A 25,701-nucleotide genomic window follows, 5' to 3' on the forward strand; every position below is an offset into this window, starting at 1 on the left:
TAAAATTTACAACATTTGCTGAAGAGTGTTTTTAGTTTTGTCGCTTGTCAAAGTTACAGGCACTTTGGGTTAATTTCCCTTTCCTTGCTTCTTTAGTTGTTTTTGTTTGGACTAAAGAACCTCTCTGGTTTTCTCAAATACCAGGTCGTTTGTTAGGCTTGCGGAATAGCCCTTTTCTTCGGTTGTCGTTCCATGCTAGCCACTAAACTTCTAAGGAAAGATCTGCTCGTATTTATTGCTGGCAATGATGGCAACCTGAATGTAGTGGTTCCTTGTTTGAAGAAAGAAGTCAGAAGCACAGAAAAAAGATTGATCGTTGATAATATATTTACATGAAGAATTGTGAGAACATATCGTGACTTGTTCCAAGCCGTGTTATCTTCCCCTTTAATGTAAACTTTTTTTTCTGTCATTCTCTCTATTCTGCATACTCATTCATTCACAGTTAGAATGATAAAAAAATACCGGTATGTTTTGTTCCCCTATCATTCCGGTTCACGCTAATCAGCTTGATTCTAGTGTTCTCCTGCTTTATTCTGCCTTATTCTGGTGTCAATCCACCTCGTTCTGGTATATTCCGGTACCATTCTTGTTCATTCCGGTGTCTTTCGGTTTTATTCCAGAGTCATTTTGCCTTGTTCCGGCATATTCTGGTTTATTCCGGTATATTCCATTCCGTCCCTGTGTTTAGCAGCGCCCCATTACTTCAACAACAAATAATTATTCATTTACCGACGGACATACCTGTCAAATTAATTTTTTCTCATGACCAAAGTGCTCCAAATGTGACCTCTCGTGCGAAAACGTATACTAACGACTTTCCGTCTATGACCGGAATTCCGTGTGGAAGCCATGTGACACCCGCGAGGTTTTAATTTTAAGCTGTTCTTGCGGCTTGGCTCACTCTTGGAACCGACCTGGTCAGCCATGTTAAAAAAACTGCCCACTCGTTCGCTAGAAAAGTCCACTCGGTTGAACCAGGTGTGCAACCGTGTGATAGATATTGCATATCACTCGTTTGGAGAAGCATACACTTGTTCAAACTGTAAACCAAAACGAATCATTCTTTCAAAGAACTGGAGATAATTATGCGTCATACGGTGTTTCTTGTCTGATCACTCATCTATCGATTGATTGATTTCTTATCGAATTTTACAGTGCAGACCAGAAATATGCGTCCTACGCAGACGCAAAACGCACGCGCATCATGAGAGCACCCGCATCCATCTCGTAAAAACCTTTTTACATTGGCAATTATTTCTTCATTTCTGAGCACATCTTGATGGTATAACAGTACGAGTTGAACTGATTGTTGCGTTACCTGTCACATGTCAACTGTTAAGCCGTAAGTTTAAAAAAACATTCCTTTGGAATTTCAATGCTCTAACCTTCCTGGTTCATGGCTGTTTGATGATTTTGATCGCTTATGACTACCTTGTTAAATAAAATAATTATTTTCACACGAGTTGTAATGTTAGCAGTGCACTGCTGACCTTCACAAGCTTCTACACAAGTGAAATTATGTGGGCATCCACATATTGACGTCAAAAGGGAATTAAATTTTCTATATCTCATTGTTGTTCGTAGTCATGAAGCAGAGATTCCTGTTTTATTTGCCACTCATTGTGGTGTCTCGGTCCTTCTTAGCACATTTTGGCACTTTTCGTTTTTAAGGTCAGGTTTCCTCTAAACGACTAGAATTTTTTAAGAGCTGTTCAACTGAAATAGCATAGTCATAGTTCTTGGATAACTAGATTACTATTTTGCCTGTTTAGAAGACACGGCAGCACAAAAGACTGAAAATTCCACTGTTGATATACAATTATAATCCGTTCAACAATAACGTTCATAAGAGTCCAATAAAGTAAATAACTCTTGGTGCATCAAGCGTACATCATCTTCATATAGGGGGAATACACCAAAGGCCCATAACAGGGTGGTGGATAATACTGATGTGTAGTTAACATCCAGGGCGACTGGAAAGGTGGATAACACCATCCAGATACACGCATGGTCGCTACTACAATTTTCTGGTCTTCTGTCAGGTCTTCCGAGTCAACATCTGGAGTTGGATGGCTAGCCTCACTTTGACATCTCTTCATGGCAGGTGTATCTGATTGCAATCTGACTTCTTCTCCCCCCTCTGAAGAGTTGTTGGCAGGACGACTGCAGTCTGCTGACCTTTCTTCATTCTCTTTCTTTCTTACTTCCAGTGGTGTCACAGATTTGATTAGTTCAAGCATGCCTAGCATTGTCCTTTTCTATAATGTAATGTTGTGGTCTGTGGTATTCTTGACTTGAATTCTGATACGCGAGGAGGTGCCACCCCTGAGAGTTACTAATGTTTCAGGGACCTCAAGCCCTTTTGGCCAAGGTGATTCAACGTCTGGCTCAACCAATACTGGAAGTCTTGATTCAGCTGGGCCATTACATACAGAAAAAGAAACTACCATTATCTCATTCTTTGGAACTACCACATCCTTCTTTGTTACTTTTACTCTACACAGTTCTGATGAGACCAGTCAAGGCTTTAACATTTGTGACCTTCCACGGGAAAACGTACACTAACGTTTGCCCGTTAAACGGCTTAAAACTAACGGACGGTTGACGGATATTCAACGGTTTTGAAGATTGCTTTAACGTTTTTTACTAACGCTCTGACGGTTTGTGCTAACGCTCTAACGGTTTGTGCCATCGCTCTACCGTTCTTTCCATCAGTTCTAACGTTCTGCCTTAGCGCTTTAACACCAAGTCTTAGTTCTAAGCTCGAAAGGCTGATCGATGACACCACAACGTAGTGAGCGATTACCGTTCATCGAACAAAGGCCATGGTTTGAAGTACTAGCACCATCGTGAGCTGGCCAAAACAAATCGGATGCACATTTCAGCGAGTTTTTTGCTTTAAGAATACTACGATGTAGACAGGCCACCAGAAACGATTGCGTGACTTTTAAAATACGATTCCGAAGAGGCGCGCCCATGGCGACATAACTGCTGAATGCAACGAAGTCCGGATAAAAGTGGCTAATCTCGATATGTTTTGACCGTCGGACTCACAATGAAGCGATGCATTACTAAATTGTGAATTTCTCACAGCATCCATTACTTCATTAGCTACTATAGTTGCAAAGTAAAATACAACAAATTATTATTTTCATCCAAAGAAATGTAGCATTTCATGTTGTTTTCAAAGCCGAAGTAACGATAAATTCAAAGCGGTGCGTTCATAAGAGAGCTCTTTGCTATAAATAAGATAAAAGAGTTCTGTATCATCAGTTAAGATACCGAGGGGGCAAAAAAGCTCGCGAGAAACTCCCGGCGAGTGGTTAAGTGAAACAGATATTTTTCAGTTGAAATTTGGTAAGTCATGCATCATTCAATCACATTTAATTTGGCGTTCGCGCAGGATGGGTCTTCGATCTTTGGTCTTCGTTTTTGGAGTCTTTATTGTCCATTCTACCTATTAGCGTAGTTATTTCAGCTTGAAATCCATCCAAGACTCGAAGCGCTCAACCTCAAATAATATCGAAAACTCCAGCATTCCCAGCGCCAAGGATGCGTAGCAGGATTTTCGTATACCGGCTTTAGAGAGCTTGCACACGCCACGTGCTCCTTTCTGATTGGATGATGATTTCTTATTAGCCAATCACAGAGGAGCAAACGTTGTGACGGCTATAAGCCGTCACACCAAACTCCAACTACGCTTCCTTGGAGTTCCGAATGCTGGATTTTTTCAATTTTATTTGAGGTCCAGCGCTTCGAGTTTTGGACGGATTTCAGATATAATGGCATGAAAGGAAACCTCTGGGTTTCAGCTTGCTTGGTGCGTGATTTGAAACCTGTACGATAGGAATTTGTTTGTGAGTTTCAGCTTGATTGGTGCGTGATTTGAAACCTGTACGATGCGAATTTGTCAGTGAAAATCGGCTTGGTGCTGGAGCGATCCGAAATCGAGCTTTCCACCCTTGTTTTACTATTGGTACGCAGAGGTGAACGTCGAACACAAACCCTTCATTTTTCTCGGTATTTTTAATTTTTTAAAAAGCGCTCTACTACATGTAATTCTACTAAGTTGTAGAAGGACACGGCCGGTTTTCCCAAAGAGGGTCACATTTTTAAACGACGCTCTACGAATCCGCTGATCCGGAACAATCGATACAGATTATTAATTCACTTGCCAACAGAATCCAAGATTTGCCCAACGGATAAGGTTAATAACTATTATACATCTGACGTATGAGACTAACGCTCTAACGGACGAGGCTGATGCTCTGACGGCTGAACCTAACGTTCTGACGGATTAGTCTAACGTTCTAACGGATGAAGTTGACGCTCTGACGGTTTCATGTAAACTTCTAACGGACGGCTAACGGATATCTAACGCTTCGGTCAATTTAACGGTTTAGCGTTAGTGTACGTTTTCCCGTGGAAGGTCACATTTTCTAATGTCTCTTCATGATTGTTTGGAGAATCACTTACAAGGTTTTTCACAATTTCTTCGATTACATTGAATCCGACAATAGGGTGATCCAGAGCATCCTATGAAACCAGGAAGGGCACTTACATACCATGTTTGTCATCTGAGGTTGCAAGTTTGAAAGAAAGTTCAATCCATCCTTCATATGGAATTTCATTACCATTAGCTGCTTTCAGATCAAGTCCATTGTCATTAAGCAGTTCATCCATTCGATGACTCTCAGCTGTGGGCAGGTTCTCAGCAATCCAATCCTTAGAAACAATAGAAACTTGGGTCTGCACATTGTTCATAACACACTGAACCATGCATCTCTTCCTCACCAATTTTGCAACTTTGGCGTGTTGATTTGGTGTAAGGTGACTAACATACATGCCACTGTCAGAAGTGTCCCTTTTCTCTTGGTTAGACAGGTACTTAATTAACACAACAGTTTATGCTTCATCCAGTGGGTCCTTTGGCATTTCTGAGAACAATAATGTACAGACTGATGCTTGGAACATTGCTTTAGGGATACTCCTTTCCTGCCACAGTTAATACAAACATGGGACCTTTTCACTTGGTGATCAGATACTCCCTGTCCCGCGGTGGTAGCCTCCTCCGGTTTCCCTGATTTGGTACACTGGCTGCACCACTGCGACATCCCCGTGCAAAAATGGTTACTTGAACCACAGCGGAAACAATGGTTACAAAACTCTTGGTTTGCTCTCGGCATGCTTGGCAGACAAGTCTCCTTTGATTTTCAAATGGGTACCTGTGTTGGACTCTCTCTTTCACTGGCATTCTGGGAGGCCAGAGCTTCCTTCAAAACAGCAATATCTGATTGGACTGCCTCTAAAGTGACCATTAGCCTGTCGGGCCTATCACACTTCATTTCTTTCCTTGATCCAGACTTCTTTGGCTGTGTTTGACCACCCGGCTCAGCCTGATCACTGTCAACTTCCAAGGAATTCAGTCTGGCATTTTTGTGATAGGTTGCTCCAAGCTTACTTTTCTGCTCAGAATCTTCGGATATGACCACGTTGATTTGTTCCATCAAGTCTTAGTCTGTGACTTCTGCTTTCTGGAGGAACGGCTGCAGTTTGTTTCGGACAGCTTCATCCTGAAGACCGGTTTCAATAGCATGCAAAAACAAGGGGTGAACCAGCGTTGGCTCGTATTTAACAGTACCACCCTCAGCTTGTGATACAAAGAGGACCTGTTGTCGTAGATCAAGGGCTCTAATTAAGAAGTCTTGGGGAGTTTCCTTCGGTGATTGGCACATTGTTGTAAGTTCTTGATAAAAGTTCAGTGCCTGACTTCTGCTTGTAATGAGCTCGTAACATCTGTCTTAGTTTTGCCAAAGTAAGCTCTTTCATGCTTTCTAAATATGATCTTAACTTTAAACTGGGGCTGATAGCACGAATAACTGCATCAATTATTTCACATTCTTTGTATCCTTTATCCACCCCTGCATCTATTTGCGGAATTAAACTGACAAAGGACAATCGGTCCTTTTGTTCCTCTCCTCCAATAACACCAATAAGCTTAAAATCTCTCCTAAGGGCAGTTTAAACATGTACAAGTGACACTACGTTACCTTCTTTTGGTTTTGAAACTGTCGTGGCTGGTGTAGATGGTTTTGTGTCTTCGAGCTTCACCGAAGCCTGCTCCATTTTCTCCTTGTACGACTCCATCATTTCCTGGAACTGTTTACACAACGCTTCGTACTCCAATTTCATTTTGTTTGGCTTCTTTGTTTGGATCGATTTCTTCGAGTGGCGGCGGCAGCATCCCAGCAATAAAATTCTGAAGTTCCGTAAGATATTCAACCTTGTTTTCTGTTTTTCCAAGCTCATCCTCGACTTTAGCACGGACAACTTTCGACATGGCAAGCTTACTCTTTCCTTTGTATTCCTTCGATTCCAGACCAACATGCTCCGCTAACTGCTCCATTTCTGAGATTGGGAGCTTACAAATTCCTCCCTCAACGTGGAGTTGCAATTCTTCGAGTTCTGAATCAGTCATCTTTCTTCCAGTAAGGTCTCACTTGGCTCCACTTGTGTCCTGTTGCTTTTATTAGAGGATGTGTAGACCACAACAATTTACCGCCATTCCTTCGGTCGACATCTCAACCCATGTTCTCGAGAATGGATTTCAAACAAAACAACCGTCCGTCATGGCGGGGTCGCTAAAATGTTGTCCGCTTTAAATAGCGTATTGTCCTTTATTGTGCTGGAACCAGTCAATAATTCGACCGACTACAAACACCTACAGTCTTGCAACATATCAGCCGACTGTAAGAGTACAGTACGAAAAAGCATCTCTCGCACAAGGTCAGACTCTCGTGTATCACATGATTTTGTTACATAACGTGACACATTACATAATGCCACACATGACAGCCCAAATGATGACATCAAATTGCACACGTGGCCTTAAAGGCAGAAATAAAAAAGACCCTTGGATGGTTTTCCGTTGTTTTAAAAGCTAAATTCAAGGGTCAGCAGGTGACTATTAATTGGAAAAATTTGGTCGCCAGATCATAAATTTTGGTTGCCAACTTATTTGATGTATGACTTACATAAGAACGTGATTTTAAATGTTACTTTGCATGCAAGGAAAGTCATAATTATTACATAACAAAAAAACAGCATGAGAAAGACCTCTAAAGCCATTGTTGTTTTTTGGCTTTGTGTTTAGTTTGGTGATGGTGTTCTTATGGTTATTGGAAATGGAGTGAAGCACGGAACGTTTTAAGTCCGTGTTTTCCATAGCAAGGCCAACATGGGTCCTTTATCCTTGCTTTTCACCTCTTCAAAATGTAGTTCTTTATTAACCTCGCGGCAATGGGCCGAGTGCAGTTCCTTGCTCTGCACGGCGGTGAGCTGAACCAAATTTCCACTCGGCCATTTAGTCAGTGGGACTTCCAGTCTCGCAATTTATGATGTTAATGTACTTAAAATTAGAAGCCTGCATCCTTTGGGCACTCGCTTGGGTGCCTTTAGCACCAAACCATCTCCACTTTCCTTATGACCTGCTCCCCAAAATATTTTGAGAAGGCTGATAACTGGCAAGAACACATGGTGTTTATTAAGTGCTTCCACAACCCAAAGTATCGTAAGAACATTTTTTGCTATTAATTAACAGTCTATGAAACTGATTTTCTTGTAGCATTTAGACATTGTTTTAGTGGGAAAGGAAATTTTTAGCCCTGTAAATTGAAAATGTATAAATATCAAGGCTTTACTTGGCAACAATAAAGTCTTAATTAGAGGAGGGAAAAAATGAAGACATTATAAATATGTTTTCATTAGATGAGAGTGAAAATAAAATTTTTAACTTGCTCAGCAATGGGGTTTTGATTGGTTCAGAGTGCACAATGAAAAGTTTTAACGTGCTCAACAACAAGGTTTTGATTGGTTCAAAGCGCAGAGTGGAATGTTTTTAACTTTCGTATTGCAGACACGATGCAGTGCCCTCCTCAGAGCTGTATATTATCTTTAGCTCATTTTAGCTTATAATGTACCTCATTGTAGACCATTTAAGGTCATTGTAGGTTGTTCCTTGTTTTAGTATCTATAGATATTAATTGCTTAGAAACTCATTCAAGTATAAAAGTAAGGATTTCTGTTGAAACTAAAAGGAAAATCTTATAAGCCAAGTTTGCCCTTTTAGGCCAATTTATGTTGGCATGGAGCTTAAAGTTGTTTTCTCGATTGAAAAATCTAGTGCTTATTTAACCCAGCAATTCTGAGTCTTGATGTTTTTTGAAGGGAACATATTAATTTGGACTTAATTTTTAAAAAATTTAGTTTCATCATTAGTTATTTATTTTGAATGCACTATAATTGAACAATGAGATGGCTAACAGTGGCCTACCTTTCATTATGTAAACACAGCTTTTCGTGCTTGTCGTCATGACCGCTTCAGTTGCACCAATGGACGCTGTGTCTGGAAGTCCTTTGTATGTGACTTTGATGATGACTGTGGTGATGGATCTGATGAAAGGAATTGTGGTAAGTTATGATGATAGTCTGGTGATCTTTCATAGAAACTATACAAATTAAAACACTGTATGTGCAATTAGTACCTCTGTGAGGAGTGTAAGGTTGAAAGAGACCAAGGTCATAAAATTGTTTGAAATTTGAATGTATGCTAAGCAGTGACTACCTATTAACTAAAGACAATTCGTTCACCCTTTTGTCCCAGTTCCAAGTGAATGTACAAGTGAATGTACATGTAAATGGAAAGCCTTTCTTTCCTTAGGAAAATAATAAAATGAAACTTATAATTATTTTTATTATCATTATAAGTTAGTTACAGCATCATCATAAACATTTGCTCTTTGGCTTCCTCTGGCAATGTGACTGCACAATAAATGGGGAAAACACAAGTTAGCATGTTGATCCAGTTTCAAGTCTATTTCAAAACTTTTAAGGAAGTTTAAAACAAAGTCATAGAAAGATAGCCAATCTTTTTTGTTAATTGCCTTTTTAAAGGTTATTACAGTATGTATGTATGCTTAGTATGTAGGATTGTTTACAAGTGACTACAATTGAACTACCTATTTGAATAATATTGGATGGCACAATCTGTCCAGGCAGAACCATTTATTAATATGTTTTACATTATGTATTAGGCATATGCATTAAATTTTTACAGTGTACATGTATGTATTTTGTTTTCATTTTTTCTTGTATATTTTTGTAAAGTATTGTGTTACCTTCTTTTGTTATCATACTTCCCAAGCTATTCAAATTACTCTTGTGTATTTAAAAATAATTTTGCAAATGATTTACTTCTGAAGATATATATTGAGACGTGAAACATTAAGTCATTAAAAGTTTATTTCAGTTATGCACTTATTTACCCTCATGTTTGTCACTGCAGTTTGCATTCTATTTATAGCTTTATATAATGCATTGTTTCATGGTGACACAACAGGACTACACAGTCTTTGGCAGTAAAAAGGTCTACAGGTATTGGGTGCACTCTTGTGCAGGGAGGAAGGGTGGCAGCAACACACCCTGTGAGTGACTGTATGGGGATGGTAGCAACATCCCTGTGATGCAACTTAGGGTGGCAGCGACACACCCTTAGCAATGAAGGTGGTGGTAGCGACACACCTGGCAGTGCGACAAATGAGGGTGGCAGCAACACACCCTGCGACATGAGCCTATTAAGTGTGGTGCAAAGCGCAGCGGACATGGTGATGGTGGGTAAGGGGTCCCACCCAACCTGCTACTTGCGATGCAAAGTGGCAGGTGTGCACCCAAAATACATCATAAATACTTCCAACGTTGACTGAAAGTTAAGCACAAATAGCTATGAATGGCCTTGGTTTGGATTCCAAATCCCTTGTCCAGAAAGGCGGGCTGTGGCTGGCAAATGAGGTACCCTCTGGAGAACTGAAGGAGGGATGCCAATGTAAAGAGTGAATCAGTCACTAAACCATCATTCTTACTTCTGTCTGAATGAGCCAAGGTGGTAAACTGGCCTCTTTGGCAGTGGTTGCTGCTCCACTCCTAAAACTGTGGGAAGCATTTTGCTCTGTCGGAACATCAAGGCACCTGAGGAGAACACAAAGGATAGCTGTAACCTTAGCCCTGGTAAGGTACTGGCCTGAATTGAAGACTTAAAGTGGAGAGGGACCGGTGACTTGGTAAATCTTGAGATACTTGTGGATAGCTTGTACAGCACAGACTTCGCAGTGGGAAGGAGCAAGCAAGACAGAGCAGCCCTGGCAGGATGGACCTGTTTTGGATGACTTAAAGTGTTGGCTGATGCACTCATTGGGGGTGAAGGGCACATCATTAGAGGAGAGATCCACCAAGGGACTTGGTCACAGAGATGAATTTGGTGGAGCAAAGGAAAATATAGAAGGCTAATGAGGCATTAAAATTGCGATCTAAGATGAAACATAAGTCCCAGCAATATTCCGCAGCTGTTTTCAAGGAAATGATCTGGCCTTGGTTGTTCAAAAGGTGGATAATGCTACCCACCGGATAAATCACTAAACAGCGGATAAACGCTAGCGAAAGCAATTGAGTTATCCAGTGGATAGTGATTTATTCAGTGGATAGCGCTATCCGCCCTTCGAACAACTGGGGCCTGATGATCACCAGACTAACTACAACTGCACTTGTTATATACCTTGACTTTCACTCAACAAAACGAGCACTTTGATTGGTTGATTCTTGGTCACATGGCCCTGATCAAATTCAAATGTATCCCGACCGGGATACAATTCCTCAGTTTGTTGCCCGATCCGGATGTTTTGCTGCAATTGTTGCAGGAAAATTGTAAATATACAACAAAGCACCCCGTACGAAACTAGCAGATCTGTTTATAGTCTGCTACAGATCTGCTGGCACATCTGTAGCAGATCTGCAGACAATCTACAGATGATCTACAGATTATCTGCAGATCATCTGCAGAATGTCTGCAGACTATCTGCAGATGATCTGCAGAATGTCTGCAGAGCAGCGTCAGCGATGATATTCAACAAGTCTGCAAATTGGCAGTCACGCTGGAGACGAGATCAGCCTATCCGGTTTAAAAAAAGCCCACAAAATGCACCAATCAAACAACGTTTATTTAAAAGACAGAGAGAGGAAGTCGGTCTGTTATTCATCAAAAGTAAACGATTAATGCTGATAGATACGCAAAATAATATCACCAGCAGGAATTTAAAGTATTTTCTTAGCGTGGCATTTTCAACGCATTCCAAATGAATTAAAAAAACCCTCGAGTAGCAACCACTGCTTTCAAGAATCTAAGCCTCGCGTAGACTGCGAGCAACGAGGGAACTTGCTCGCAGGGTAGGCTTTGCATGCTTTTTTTTTTTTTTTGGTTTGCTTGGCAGGTTATTTACAGAAACGAGATCGAGTAAACTAGATACTGCCCACAGTCTTTCAGAGTTCTCCAGAACCACTTGTAATTTTTGCGGTGTTTGGTGTGATTCGTTATTCTCGCCGCACCGCAACACTGATACACGGCGTCTGCAGGCAGAAATTACAAGTCCGAACGGCGATTTCATGTTTTTCGATTCTCCCAGATTCAGCTGTAGGTGGCTGTTCTGCTGGAGGCGCGAGTTCGCCCGACGTCTTATTTCTTGGGAAGAGACGAACAGGGGTGTTGGTGGCATAGGACCATCTTCTTGCGGCACGGCAAAACGTTTGCGGCCTGGAAATAAATGATGGAAACATTTTTTTCTTATGGACGAACAGCAAGAAACTGGCAGAATTGTGCAACCACAGTGGAAATACTGTATTAGGAATCTGCTGTCTTTTTTTTTTAATTCTTGCTGCTAGAAGTGCGATGTTCTGTATAGGCATTTTGTCCAGTGTCTGAGCATTAGACTCAGTGTACATCTACGGTATTGCTATAGTAGTTAATTTATATATATTCCGATGGGAAAACCTCCATACATGCGATAAAATGAATGAGTAATTAGATTTTGCCGGAAACAGGATCAAGGATGACATAGCCTCAGACTAAAGGGCATCAAGTTTCAAAGTGATGTTCGTTGCAAAGGTGGCGCGCTTTTCGGAAATAATAGTGAAATAAATAATGTAGCTAAGGAGAAGAACGGAAGGTAACTGTTATCCTAATTTACCAAAGAATTAAAGAAAACTCCCTCGCGCACACAGTGCGAAGAGGATACGGGTAGGTAAATTAAAAGACGAAATAAAATCTAACAAAACAGGAAGGAAAAATCGTGATAAATAGCATTTACCTTCTCCAGATTGTACTGGTCTTATGGAAACCACTTCACAGTTTTCTTGCTGCCTAAGAAGACAGAGAATATCATCCTCTTGATGCTCCGGTATCTCAACAGTTAACTACAATAAAAAAGAAAAAGCAAAAAGGTTTTCAGGCAAGGCACAAAACGGTGAGGTAAAATGAATAACTTGACAAAAATATAATTCGGCTCAAGCATTCTTAGTAAATGATACCCTGCGTAGCATGTGCGGTTTTGGTTGCTAAGTCATAAAGGCGGACGAGGGCAGAAAAACCGCCCGGCTCGACAAAACCGCCATGCTACGCAGGCTAAGTAAATGACCGTTGTACTCACCCTCACTCGTTTTGCTGCAGTAGATCCAAGCATTTTTTTTACCCTTGTCTTCGTCTAAAATCATCTGCAAGTCGCTAGCCGTGATCCTTGGCCTACGATGTTAACGGGTCGAGGTCTCGAATAAACCGAGTACGAGTGACAGCTCCCCCAGTCCAAGGTTCCTTATATAGGCAGAAAATGTGACGTTGACCCTCGGAACTCAGTCACTCCTTGATTATCGTGTTTATACCACAAGCGTTTTTACCGCTATCACGCAACGTTTTTACTGACAAGTTGACTATGTCTATGTTTCCAAAGGGATAAGAAAGTAACGACTCAAACTTTCAAAGCCACAAAAACTTTTAAAAATGGAATGATTGCAGATTTTAATGATCTTATTTTGAGATGGATTACGCCACTAATCAAGTTGAGCATAGTTAATCCCCGGCACTAAAATTGAAGCATGTTGAATGTCAAAGATAATGATACGCAAGAAGGGAAACTTCGTTAGTGCTCATGGGTCCGTAGCTTATTGAATGTCCAGAAAAGGGATCAGATCTGAGGGGCGCCGGAGTGTTTTTCGATTTCTATCAACACTGATATGTCGATCGATCAAATGTTTTTCCCTGAGCGTTTGGAACTGAGAATTTAACACCAATGCACCCTGCAGTACTGCTCTTAAATTCTATTGAAAGAATGTGTCAGGTATGGGTGCCTGATTGCTATATAATAAGGATAAATTAAGGTCGAAAGAGTATTTATCCTTTCATTTAAGTGTTCAATCGACGTAACATTTGATTTACTAACACGTTGTATGACCATTTAAAAGCCTCTTTATATTAACGCATTTTAAATTTTCGACTATCGTTTTATCTGTACAATCAATTGAACTATTTTATTTATCTCAAAACACACCAGTAATGACTGATCCAACTAAGGTTTATACCGAAGTCACGATACGATAATATGATCTGTCGATCCGGTTTTTGGGCTTTAACGTGTTGCAGATCATCTGCAGACACTGCAGATAATCTGCAGATCTGTTGTTAGTCTGTTTTTCGTCTGCAGTCTTAACATCGCGAAGTGTATTCAAGCTCAGCGTCTGCAGTAGACTGAAAACAGACTCTGCAGACGAAAAATTAGTCTGCAGATGATCTGTTTTTGTCAAAACAGATCTGTTGCAGATCTGCTGCAGATCTGCTCGTTTCGTACGGGACTTAATGTCTGGTCCCTCAGGAAACTAGTTAGTTGTGTTTTCCCCCGAGTCCTGATGTTTCCCTCGACTTTGTCTTGGGAAACATGAGGACTCTCGTCAAAACAAAACTAACTTTTTCCCTCGGGACCATACATTAAATGTATATTATCTTGCCACAACGGTATCGCCCCCTCGTTCAAGTGTTAATGAAGCCTTGTCTCAAACGAGGTCGTCATTTCTATATATGGAATGGAATCCCAGTCTTTACTGAAACAACAGAACCAGAGGGTGCTTACCATTTAGCCAAATAAACCCGGATGAAATGATCATTGCATAAAGGTAAGCGATTTTCAGAATTTAATGACCAACCGGATGAGAGTGGCGCTTTACATATACTACACAGAATTCCATCCCGCGTATTTTACTCTATCTTGTGAGAAAAGGCCTGGAAACGGAAGGATTCTCGCAAATGGTAAGAGCATTTCGCGAATTCTGTTCCGAACGGAAAAAAAGGATTACCTCTGTAGGTTGTCCACAATTTCCGAAAAGATTTTCGAGAAAATTGCCTTTCCATTTGACCTCAAATTGAAATTTCCAGATTTTTTGGCTAAATGGTAAGCACCCAGATACTCTTGGAAAACAGAGGCGAAAACGGGTAAGTTGCCGTGAAAAGAAACCAAAATTTGTGTAACTCAGGCTAGTTTACAAAGTCCAGAGATGCTTGGGACCTCAGATCTCACTATAGAAAAGAACTTTTTTTTTTTTTCGGCAAACTCTACTCGTTGCGTAGGAAATCCACTCGTCCAAGATACAAGAGTACTCGTCTTGGACGGGCGGACGAGCAGACGTTTTTACCCTGCCTTGTGAGAACTTGTATTTCCAAATGGAATATGTTAGTATGGAAGGTTTGAAGAATTGAATGAGTAATAAAGTCCCCTTAATCTAAGCCCTGAGCTTGTTATCCGAAGAATTATTTTTCTTGAGACTTTTGACGCACAGGTGCTTTCAGTAAAACAACTATTCGCAAAATGCAATACCCATTATGCCGGCAGAGATTGTCACCTGTTACCTGTCACCTGTAGAAAAGACTTGGACCTGATTGTTCAAAGGCCGGATAACTTTATTGACCTGATTGTTCAAAGGCCGGATAACTTTATTGAATGGATAAGTCACTGTCCAACAGTTTCAAACTGTGCAAAGAAATGTGTATTTAAACACATACCCCTGAATATGCACACTCCAAGCACATCTAAGTAAAGGGGTTGACGAGTAAAATCATCTGGCTTTAGTCAGAGTAAAATACTAAACCTGGCCGGTTCGAAGGGTTAACAATCTTTCTTTAACTACCTAGTTTAATTATCATTGTTGTCTCCTCTCAAAAATGCTTTGAAACTATTAATTTAATGTTACAATGTAAATGTGTGATTGAAATCGTGGGGAAATCAAATTTGGTTGAAGTTGCGAGGGTTGGAGTTATCAAGAGTCTACTGTATGTATCAGCATACATGTATTAATTGCCAAGAAGAAAAGACCATGACATTATTGCATGTTGCGTATGTCTGACTGACTGACCCCACTCAATAAATTTACTTAAATATTTTTGTGCATGGTAACTTAAGGGCGATTTAATTTAATAAAAAACCATTGACTTTTCAACCTTTATGGATTAAATATCCCATATGATTTATGTTGTCCTTTGCAGATCGGAACATGACATGTGCTGACAAAAACTTTACCTGTGCAAATGGGAAATGTATTTATGACCACTGGAAGTGTGATGGAGAAGATGACTGTGGAGATAACTCAGATGAAGATAGTTGTAATATAGGTAATTTTTTTTTTGTAATAACAAAGGACAGGTTCAAGGAAAAAAAGCATTTGTCCCTTATTATATTGTTCAGATGGTTTTTTATGACAACAGTAGTTTCTAGGATTTTTAACACGGATTTCCCAGAATAAAAAATAATTGCGGTTACCATAGTACATTCTTTTCATCTACAGCAACCTGCTCATCCAGTGAGTTTACTTGCACTAATAACAATTGTGTTCCTCGGTTGCACATTTGTGATGGAGACGATGATTGCGGGGATAGATCAGATGAAGATTCAGAGCTATGCGGTGAGAATCACACTCTTCATTGATTATAACATGATTATTTCTTTTAAGTTGCTTTGTTCTGGGCCAAGGGCAATGAAAACTTTTACTTTTAAGTTAACATGATATCTGGTAATGTTGGTGGCCTTTCAAAGTGATTCCATTGTGTTTACATTAAACTTTATTAATCGACAACACAGAGCTTTCAATAGAAGCCGGCTACCGCTAGAGCTCTGGTGGCTGTGGGTCATAAAGTCACCGTCTGCTTGGTCTACAACTACTCCAAAGGCAAACCTCTTGGAATGTTTACAGCCTCACCACTCCATAGTGCAAAACATGTTAAAAATGAACCCTCACTTGTCTTGAGGATTTGTGTATAAAGCATACGTGTTTTTCATCTTGCATGTGTTAGCAATTGATCACAATCAAAAAACACTTTCTGCCATTTGCAGTGGTATCATAAGTAAGAGTTAAAATCTCTTTCGCATTGGCTGTTTGATAAAGATGGTGGCCAAGCATGGCTACACTGTCATTATGTGGCATGTTCACTCTTGGTAAGCTTATACAGAGGTGTAAAGCATTATGGCCAGCACATGCATTTCAATGGCCCTTTTCATGGTTAGTTTTTCTCATTTGCATAAATTTACAATGTAATCTAACGTGGGTGCAAGGCAATTTCAGGTTAAAACTACAAAATAGCCCAAAACTGCCTCACATGCTGGATTACATTGTAATGCTAATGAGAAAAACCAACCATGAAAAGGGCTATTCTGACCATCTGCCTGTACTTGTCTTACTCACAAATCACTGTAACATCGATGTGACAGAGTTAATGTGATTTAAGCATAAATAAAGGCAAGAGCATAATTATGCTACAATGTAAAGCCCCTTTCTTTTTGAAACAAATGTGTGTCATGGTCATAGAGAGTTATGTCTCTTTTCCTGTTTTGTGACAGCTTCTAAGACATGCAGCAGCAACCAATTCACCTGCAGTAACCGAAAGTGTATTCCAAGCCGTTGGAGATGTGATGGAGATCCAGATTGTTCTGACAGTTCTGATGAGGAAGGTTGTGCCATGACTGTTAAGCCTCGCACACCCCCAGTTTGTGGTCAGCAGATGTTTCGTTGCACAGATGGAAATTGTATCAAAAGTCTCTGGCATTGTGACAAGGAAGAAGATTGTGCTGATGGCTCTGATGAGGAAGGATGTCGTAAGTATATTTCTGTATCGTTAACAAATCGAAAGTGGTTCAGTGTTGTCTGTACTCTTATCTAGAACAATATTCGTCATCACTGTTGTCAAAATATTGTGGACTCATTCGCCTGCGCCTCGTGAGTCCACAACAAATTTTGACCGTATCATTGTTGATAAGAGTACGGACAACGCTGAATCACTTTCAATTTGTTTTTTACCACAATATTCAACGCCAAATAAAGTTTATTTCAGAGTGTGATAAAAATATGACACAAAGAAAGAACAAGCATTGTCTTTAACTTTCTCACGATATGATTGGTTTATTTCCCAAAATGGGCATTACATTGTGTGGTAAATTGACGTCAGCATGACACGTGCAGCATTGTCTAGACTCTTATCGACAACGGCAAATTAGCCAATCAGATTGTGAGATTACAAGCAATTGTGGTAAAATACAATTTTGCTTAAAGTGGTACTATGACGAAAATCTCATCTTTCCTATCTAAGCCATTTTGAAACATAAACAAGTAGTCTGCGTGAGAAGAAAAGTGCTGTTTACTTTTTTCAAATATCTCTTTTCCAGAGATATTCGAGTGTTTAAAACTTAAATATCTCCGGAACTAATGAAGATATTAGCAAACGGTAAATGGCGTTTTTGTTCTTTCATGGAATTCTATGTGATACACTCAAAAAATCAAGGGGTAAAAAGTTGATCATAGTACCACTTTAATATAATCCTTTTCTTTTGCAAGCAGGAGTTAGATCGAAACCCACAACTCCATTATTTTTGGTTCATGAGATGAGTAGCACAATCACCATATCCAATTGGGGGTGGGCAACTCTGGAGCATTCCCTGATTTATTACTCGGAATACCTGAAAGGTATCTGAGTTATAAATAATCTCAGTTGACTTTGTTCAGTGCAGTAAAGTGGACAATAGAATTACAAGGAGGTGGTGTCATCGGCTAAAAGAAATGCACTTGACCCATTAAATCAATATATTTCACCTCCCTTTATAATGAAGTTGCTTTATGCAAAAACAACAACTGAAAACAGCTGTGGTGTTGAGTGTCGTTGGAGAGAATTTCTGTGCGCGCGAGGCGTCAAACATCCTCAATTCGTTGTACATAATTAGATGAAAATCCGGATTTATAACATGCAGTGGAGCAACCAAAGCGGTGGGAGCTGTGTTGGGGTTTCAGTGTAAAACATTTAATGTTGTTTGCCGCTTAAGAAACTAAGTCCATGTTCTGAGTGATATAGTACCGCTCAAAATTAAGTTACCACCCTCTCGCAAGACAAGACGGTTCGAAAAACTGTAAGTGTCTGCATGAACGTAAACTTTTCCGAAGATTAACATGTTCATGAAGAAGCGCGCACTGCAAAACTGAGCACCTACAGTGTAATGGAAAAATTAATGCGGTTGGCAGCAGTGTATTATTGTGAAACTCTTGCATTCCAAATGCGTAGTGACATTCAAACCACAACTCTGCCCGTGAAATCTACATGTACATACTTTGATTCAAAGTTGATGTTAAGGAGAAAATTTCAGTAAACTTGCGTTGCAGAATGTAAACTCTGTTTATCGATCGATTTTCTTCAGTAAAATAATAAGCTTTAATCCATCGAACTGCCATAAAAAATTGTCTTTCAAATTCAAGGTCATCGGGCTCCAATTGAAGAGAATGCAACAACAAGACTGCATGCACATTTCAGCTGCAAAACAGCGTTAGCTTATGTTAATTTATCTTAATGTATAACATGAATTTTTGAGAGTAAGTGGTTTAAAAAATTTTATGACATAAGTTTTGTGAAAATAACTCAAAATGCATTCTCTTGTTATTGTTTATACAGTTCATCCACCCCGTACTTTGACACTATTATAAATTTGTTGGCTACTTTTCTCGCTTTTTTCTTTCTTGGTGGAATTGGATATCTTGGAAAGCCATGGGCAGAAGAAACACAAAACAATCACGCGCAATAAATCCTTCAAACTAAAGAGTCACAATTGGCATATTTTGCCTACAAAACAGAATAATCGATCTGTTGGCATTTCAATTACGCGGTATAAAGTCCGATAATGCAATGTCGCAAATGCGTTGTCGTAATTGACAAACTTTTGTGAAGGAAAAAAAGACTGGATGTAAAGTGCAGTATTAATTATTTTAGGATAAAAATTATGTAGTTTAACCTTTGTTCAAGTGTTGAGTTGAATTAGAAAGCGATAGAAATACACCATTACCTGTAAATAAGTTTTAGGTGTCAGCAATGTTTAATAGAATTATTCTTGATCTTTGTACTCCAGAATTTTTGTCCTGCATTTTTGCTCATTAGAATGCAATTTTTTTAGTACGCAATATTTTAGTAACCATGATAGCATCTAAGAAAATTTAATAGTACTTACTGGGTATGCTTATGTCCATGGCTACCCTTGAAAATGAAATTTGATCATAAACGTATTTCAAATTGAAAGCTTGCATTATCAATGGTCACTTAAGGTAATTCCCATAAAAATGACGTACTATCCAGATTCAAACTTGGCACAATATTTGATATTCATACACACCGGACATTAACTTTTAAAAGATGCAATAAAAAGATGAGGTCACCATGAGGTCACCATGCACTGTATGCCCTTTATTCTACGTGTTTTTAACCGAATTTCGCGAGAAGCTTTCGAAACTAGTTCATCCGGAAAAATTGTATGTAGCAAAAGCTACTGAATGTTACTGAAAACTTGAACCTGCTTGTTTGTCCGGTCCATAATAATTAAGAATTCAATATGATTTCAAAGAAATGTAAGCAAATTGGACTGCTACAGTACTCCTAGGAGTACGTGGGTTAAAGGTATTTGCTTACCTTTACAATCATGTATTCTCTGTATCTGTTTCAGCATCCAACTGTTCCAGCAGCCAGTTTGCTTGCCATGATAGTGGCTGCATTCCTAACAGCCAAAGATGTGATGGAACTCCTAATTGCAGAGATGGATCAGATGAAGCTGAATGTGGTAAGTGAAGAATATCAGTGTGTTTAAGCTGTCAAAACTAATCACCTCTAAGACAGGAAGTTGAAAGGTGTTGGAAGGAGAACATTTTGGAAGGAGCAACTCAAGTTGTGGAATCCCATTGTTTGGTACCATGTGAGTCGTACCCACATGACAAGGCGGGCATGACATGCCCTGCTGATGACAGCTGCTCTTTTTTGCTCTTTTATGTATTTTGTTTACTGAAAATGGTTCACTATGTGATGTGAAAATTTGCATGCACAGATTTTTGGCAAGTGGTCAGTAATAATTATTATTGTTAACAAATTATGTCCTCCACCATCAGCAAAAGGAAGCCAGTTTTTCTGGTCGCTGAGGAATGAATGAAGTGTAAAATGTTTTTTTCACAGGTGGGAGAATGGGGTCTGGTCGGTAGGGGGTCTTAAGGTCACATAGTTTGTTGGCGGCTCTGTTTGCCTTTTGCCATCTGTCATTGCCTGACCCTCCCCTTCCTCATACACTTCTTGATTCTCTTCACTGCAGCTTTGTAGCTTTTTTAGGATGTTATCATTTTCCATTCAGTTTGTGAATAGTGCTCATGATTTTTCGATTAAGGTCTATTATGATGCATGTAGTTACCCTATGACGTTTTGGTTGTGTTAAATAAATAGGGAGCTTCAGTAATGACTGGAACGGCAATGAGAACGTCACTGTGAAATGTGAATTTGTGGTATGGTAATGGCTTCGGGACTATTCCAAGCATTTAAGGTGACAAAGATGTAAACCGTCAAGAAAGGAACTAATATGAACGGTGCTCAATTTAGGGGAGTGATGTTCTGATGTTCTGATGTTCTGATGTTCTCCCTAAAACCTTGAATGTGGTCCTTTCACATTCAATTTGTTGTTTTAAAGAAATAGACGAAAATGAAAAGATGCACATGCAGAGCGTGCAAAGCTATTGTTTTTGCTCACAAAATATGCAATTTTGTGACGTTTTCGTTGCTGTTGTCGTTGCTGAAGCTCCGTGATGACGATTAGGCTGCATGCATGGTTGGCTTGGCTTTACTGGCTCCCAGTTGTGTGTGAGAACTGGAACATGTTGCCTTATGTTAAAACTGTTTTTTTTTTTTTCAACAAAGTTAAATGTACAGCGGATGAATTCAAGTGTGGCAACACTTCTGAGTGCATAACTAAAAGCAAGATATGTGATCACACAAAAGATTGTCCATATGGGGAGGATGAACCATTAAGTTGTTGTAAGTTATCAGTTGTAAGGATTGAGGCTGTGTAGAACTTCTAAAAGCTAATCCTTGAATGACATGCTCAGTGAAAGTAAAGAAGTTCATGAGTTTTAGTGAATGAGGATTAACTCATTCCAAGGGATTTCTAAAAAATTTTTTTTCATTTAGCCTTTTAATAGGAGAAATGCTTCTCCAGAAAGAGTGCTATCTAAAATCATTGTTATTGACTTTTAATATATATATATATGTATAATATATTTATATTTTTTTTGTGATTGATAGAGGTGTGCTTTGAGTACTTTTGCCGGACTTGTATCTGCGTTGTATAATATTATTATTGTAATATTTTGGAGGATTTGAAGAGTTCCAAACTGACATCAAACAAAAATGCTAATATATTTTGCAATGACTGAAAAGGTGTGTGGAAAGATTATATAAGTAATGTGATCCTCAGGGTTCGTACAGGTCCTGGAAAGTCCTGGAAAGTCCTGGAATTTTGTTATCACATTTTCCAGGACTGGAAAGGCCTGGAAATCTGTTAAACTGAATAAAGTAATAACCTTTTCCCTAAAAAAAAAGGAGCAAAGTTTTTTGATTATTATTATTATAACGTAAGCGTTTATAGTTTTGACCGCATAAATTTTTATTGTTATGTTATTTCTCATTACAAGGTCCCTTCTGATCTTGACACTGACTAGATAACATGCAGACTCGAATATAACACTGGATCGAAGGCTCACGTATCATCATGAGCTCATGTGCAGTAGTAACCTTGATACATGCATGATTTTTGTAACTTGTTTCTAAACTGCTTGACAAAACACTAATAAATATTATGGACTAGTAAGAAGTGCCTTGTCTGGATCCAAGGCTAATGGCATCCGAGAAAGAAGAATGTGTCCAAAAAAATATATCAGTGATATATCGGTTTGGACAGTTTTTGGATGAATGTGCGGGTAATCCTGACTTTGAAGATTTTGACCTTAATGACTCGTCTTCAAGACTTGACACACTGTTGTACGAATACATGGCTGGTGATAAGCAACTGGCGAAAGTATGGAGGGTGGTTGAATTATTGCTGTTCATGGTGAAGCCACAGTTGAAAGAGGCTTTTCTGTAAACAAAGAAGTGGCAGTTGAGAACCGTTCAGAAAGATTGTTCATTGCACAGAGGATTATTCATGATCGTATTGAATCAGTTGGAGGCCTTGCCAATGTAGAAATCTCAAAGCAACTTCTTATGGCATATGCTGGAGCATGACAGAAGTATCTTTCCTATCTAGAAGAGCAGAAGAGAATTAAGGTGTCCCAGGGAAACATGCTTAAAAGAAAGGTGACAATGGATGTAATGGATGTGCTAAAGAAGAAAAAATGGCAGTTTGAAACTGATTTAGAGGTTTTTTTAAAGACTGCAGATGAATTTGCTGATAGGGCTGAAGATTCAAGAAACCTTACTTGGGTTGCCAAATCAAACGGTTTGCGAAGATCTGCCAAGGAAAAAAGGCAACCTTGAAGGACATCGGAGAACAGTACTGTTGGAAGGAAAGCTCCTAGAGCTGAAAGTTAATTAACCCTTTCAATTCCAAGATGTGAATATTAATTCTACTTAATATTGGCAAGGGTTTCTTATGTTACTTCTGAGATATTAGTGTTCAATCAAAGTATTTGATATTCTATATTTTTCTTTATTGTTCTCACTTGTATGTCTGACAATGTGTTGAAATTGTAAGTATAAATGAATTTTTTACACTTCTGAGAGTGAAAGGGTTAAGGTGAATGTTGGAGTCCTGGAAAAAAAACAATCTGAAGCCTGGAAAAGTCCTGGAAAATTGTTTCTGAAAAAGTGTACGAACCCTGGATCCTACTTCATTAATATTAGCTGCCGCAAGCTTATAACCAAACCAGCTTGATCTCGTCAAAGTTGTTGCTTATGCGGCAATGTTGTGGTACTGTACAAAACTCTAAAGGCCTGTCCAAATGGGAACCGTTTGGAGACCAAACTTGTAACGTCAAAAATCATTTTGGTGACAAAACATGCTGATGTTAAAGTCAGTAGACAAACAGTTGAAACATGTTTACATGTGTGGTACACATGCACACGCCAAACATGTTTGATACGGCTGTCCATCCAAAAGAACTTCACCCATCAAACACGAGAACAAAAGAAATCATGGTGCCAGATGATTAAGTCTTGTCATGTCAAAGCTCAATAATAGAATATTTGATTTTTTTGGAAAATCACTTTGAAATGATCTTTTGTCCATAATGGCACGGATACAGCTCTACGTGAGCAGAGGTCAAATTTTGTGACCAAGCAAACTTCAATGCCACGATGCATTCATGAAAAGACCCCATGTTGGAAGCAGTTATTAGTAGGTGTGGTGGTGGCATTTTGGCATTGTAAAGTGCCTGAAAAAAATCCTTAATTATTAATGGTCTTTTTTTTGTTTCCCTTTTCTAGTCATTGACGAATGTAAGAGTAGCATTCCCCCCTGTCAACAGAAGTGCAAGGATCTTAAATTAGGCTTTGAATGCTCGTGTGAAACTGGGTACAACCTTGCTGATGACGGAAGATCATGTGAAGGTACTGTATTTATGTTGTTTAGGGAATACAGATTTTCTGTGGAGAGATTGCTCTTGCTACTGAATGCAGTTCTCTGTGTTGGTCAAGGTACATGGTTCTTGATCATTAACCTGCTGATCCTTGAGGTCTTAGTTTTGTTCTCATAAGAGAAGAGCTCAATTCCTATGGGATTAGGTGTAATTTGGGCAACCCATGTAAACCATGTGAGCGTTATCCCTACTAATGGAATGAAGCCCACAGAAGGACAGAGAAAAACTGTGACCAGGGTCAGTGTCCTCAGTGGATAAGTCGGCAAGAGCCCAGTTTTATGTCAAGATCTATAAACTGCCCTGTTCCCACAAGTTTTCTCAGAAAATATCCTTGCATGGATATGCATCCATCTGTCTTTCTGGTGTCATGGATTTCCCTGTTCAGTGTGTCTTTTGATGAATTTCAATTAACTGGGATTTCAAAAAAAAAAAAAATGCTGTGGAAATGGTGTTCATATGAAATTCCTTTTTTTTATTAAAGGAAATGACAACCACCTGACATTCAACAGGGATCCATTTTTGCTGGACACAAAATTATTTTCTTGCAAGTTTGGTGTGGTTGTAATTTAAAATTCTAAGAGTTTTGTGGTGCAGCACTATTAGACATTGCAGCTAACTTAAACAGCATAAACCAGACTTAAGTTGTCGTGTCCAAGTGTCTTGGTGTTTTTTTTTTTATTATAGATATTAATGAGTGTAAGGTGTATGGAAAGTGTAGTCAAGGTTGTATCAATACAAGAGGGAGTTACAAATGTACCTGTGAACAAGGGTATAACTTGAATGCAGACAAATACACGTGCAGGGCAGTAGGTAAGCTTCCTTCAATATGGTGCAAATTTATCATGAAAGCTAGCTAGCTGCCATCAGTCGTATTTCTGTTTTTTTCTTGTTTTTTTCAAGGACGGTCAGGTTAGTAGTAACAGAGTATTTATAAACAACTGCTCTACAGGAAAGACTTTGGTGGGAAAGGACATTATCAATTTTTTTTGTCCTTTTATTTTCTTCCTAAGAGTTACCGTATTTACCCGTGTATAAGTCGACCTTTTATGGCCTCAAAACAAGCGCTAAAAATCGCCCTCGACTTATACACGGGTCAAAGACTTTGAGCCAAGTTCCAGCTAAGTAATTTATTCAAAATTAACATAATAATGTTGTCTTGGGCATAACGAATGCAGTGGACAAAAGCCGACTTAAAAGACTTCAAAATGAATGACAAAAGACTTCAAAATGAATGTAAGCAATTCCAGTTGAAATGAAAAAGGATTTGTCCAACTCTAAATGTTGAAGATACTCACAAGCACAAATATGAAATTTATAGACACTGGAAATTTTCGTTTTCCAAAGGCGGAAAGCTCTAAAAGGCATTTCTGTTTCTTCAAATAAAAACTCGATCGTTCAACGGCTTAGTAACCTGGCGCAATACCTTGTGTTTGCGTGCAAGCATCGTCACTTGTGTTGCGTGAAAATGCTGGTTGGTAATGAATGTTTTTTATTCTTTATACAAACCTGGCTGACTCAAATGCTTTTGCAAACTTTGTATTGTTTGGTTTATGAGTTTTGTTTTGTTTGTCATTTGAGAAATTAAAAGTCAGGGACCAATTAAACCTTGAACATTTTCGCATCATTCGCAAGTTATTTTCAAAGATTGACTCCTGCTTCCTGTGATGTTGTGCTTATCCTCTAAAGCCCTTTATCCTTGAACAACGAAACAGGTTTAGTTTGAGGTTTACATGTTCGATTTTCTGAGAACTTTTTCGAAACTCAAGGACAAAATGCCCGCATATACAACAGATGTTGAACCACATGCACAAAACTACATGTATTAAGCGCTTGAGGCCCTGATTTTTTTTGTATCCACATTTCCAGAAA

The 25,701-nt window shown here is 39.2% G+C and overlaps 1 protein-coding gene and 1 long non-coding RNA gene across 2 annotated transcripts in view; one reads left to right on the plus strand and one right to left on the minus strand.

The window, feature by feature from the left end:
* The window catches only part of LOC138042624 (very low-density lipoprotein receptor-like), a 99,578-nt gene that overhangs the window by 64,453 nt on the left and 9,424 nt on the right, over positions 1-25,701 (plus strand). The window contains 8 exon segments of the mRNA XM_068888579.1: positions 8,356-8,472; positions 15,410-15,535; positions 15,709-15,825; positions 16,758-17,012; positions 19,890-20,030; positions 21,119-21,235; positions 23,681-23,803; positions 24,517-24,642. Of these exon segments, the coding sequence (XP_068744680.1) occupies positions 8,356-8,472; positions 15,410-15,535; positions 15,709-15,825; positions 16,758-17,012; positions 19,890-20,030; positions 21,119-21,235; positions 23,681-23,803; positions 24,517-24,642 (1,122 nt within the window).
* Positions 11,034-13,058, minus strand: LOC138042627 (uncharacterized). Its single transcript, XR_011131049.1, has 3 exons — positions 12,534-13,058; positions 12,195-12,300; positions 11,034-11,641 (listed from the first exon to the last, which is right to left on the minus strand). It is a non-coding gene; the product is annotated as an uncharacterized lncRNA (long non-coding RNA).

This window comes from Montipora capricornis, chromosome 3 (assembly GCF_036669925.1).
Source record: "Montipora capricornis isolate CH-2021 chromosome 3, ASM3666992v2, whole genome shotgun sequence".
NCBI lineage: Eukaryota > Metazoa > Cnidaria > Anthozoa > Scleractinia > Acroporidae > Montipora > Montipora capricornis.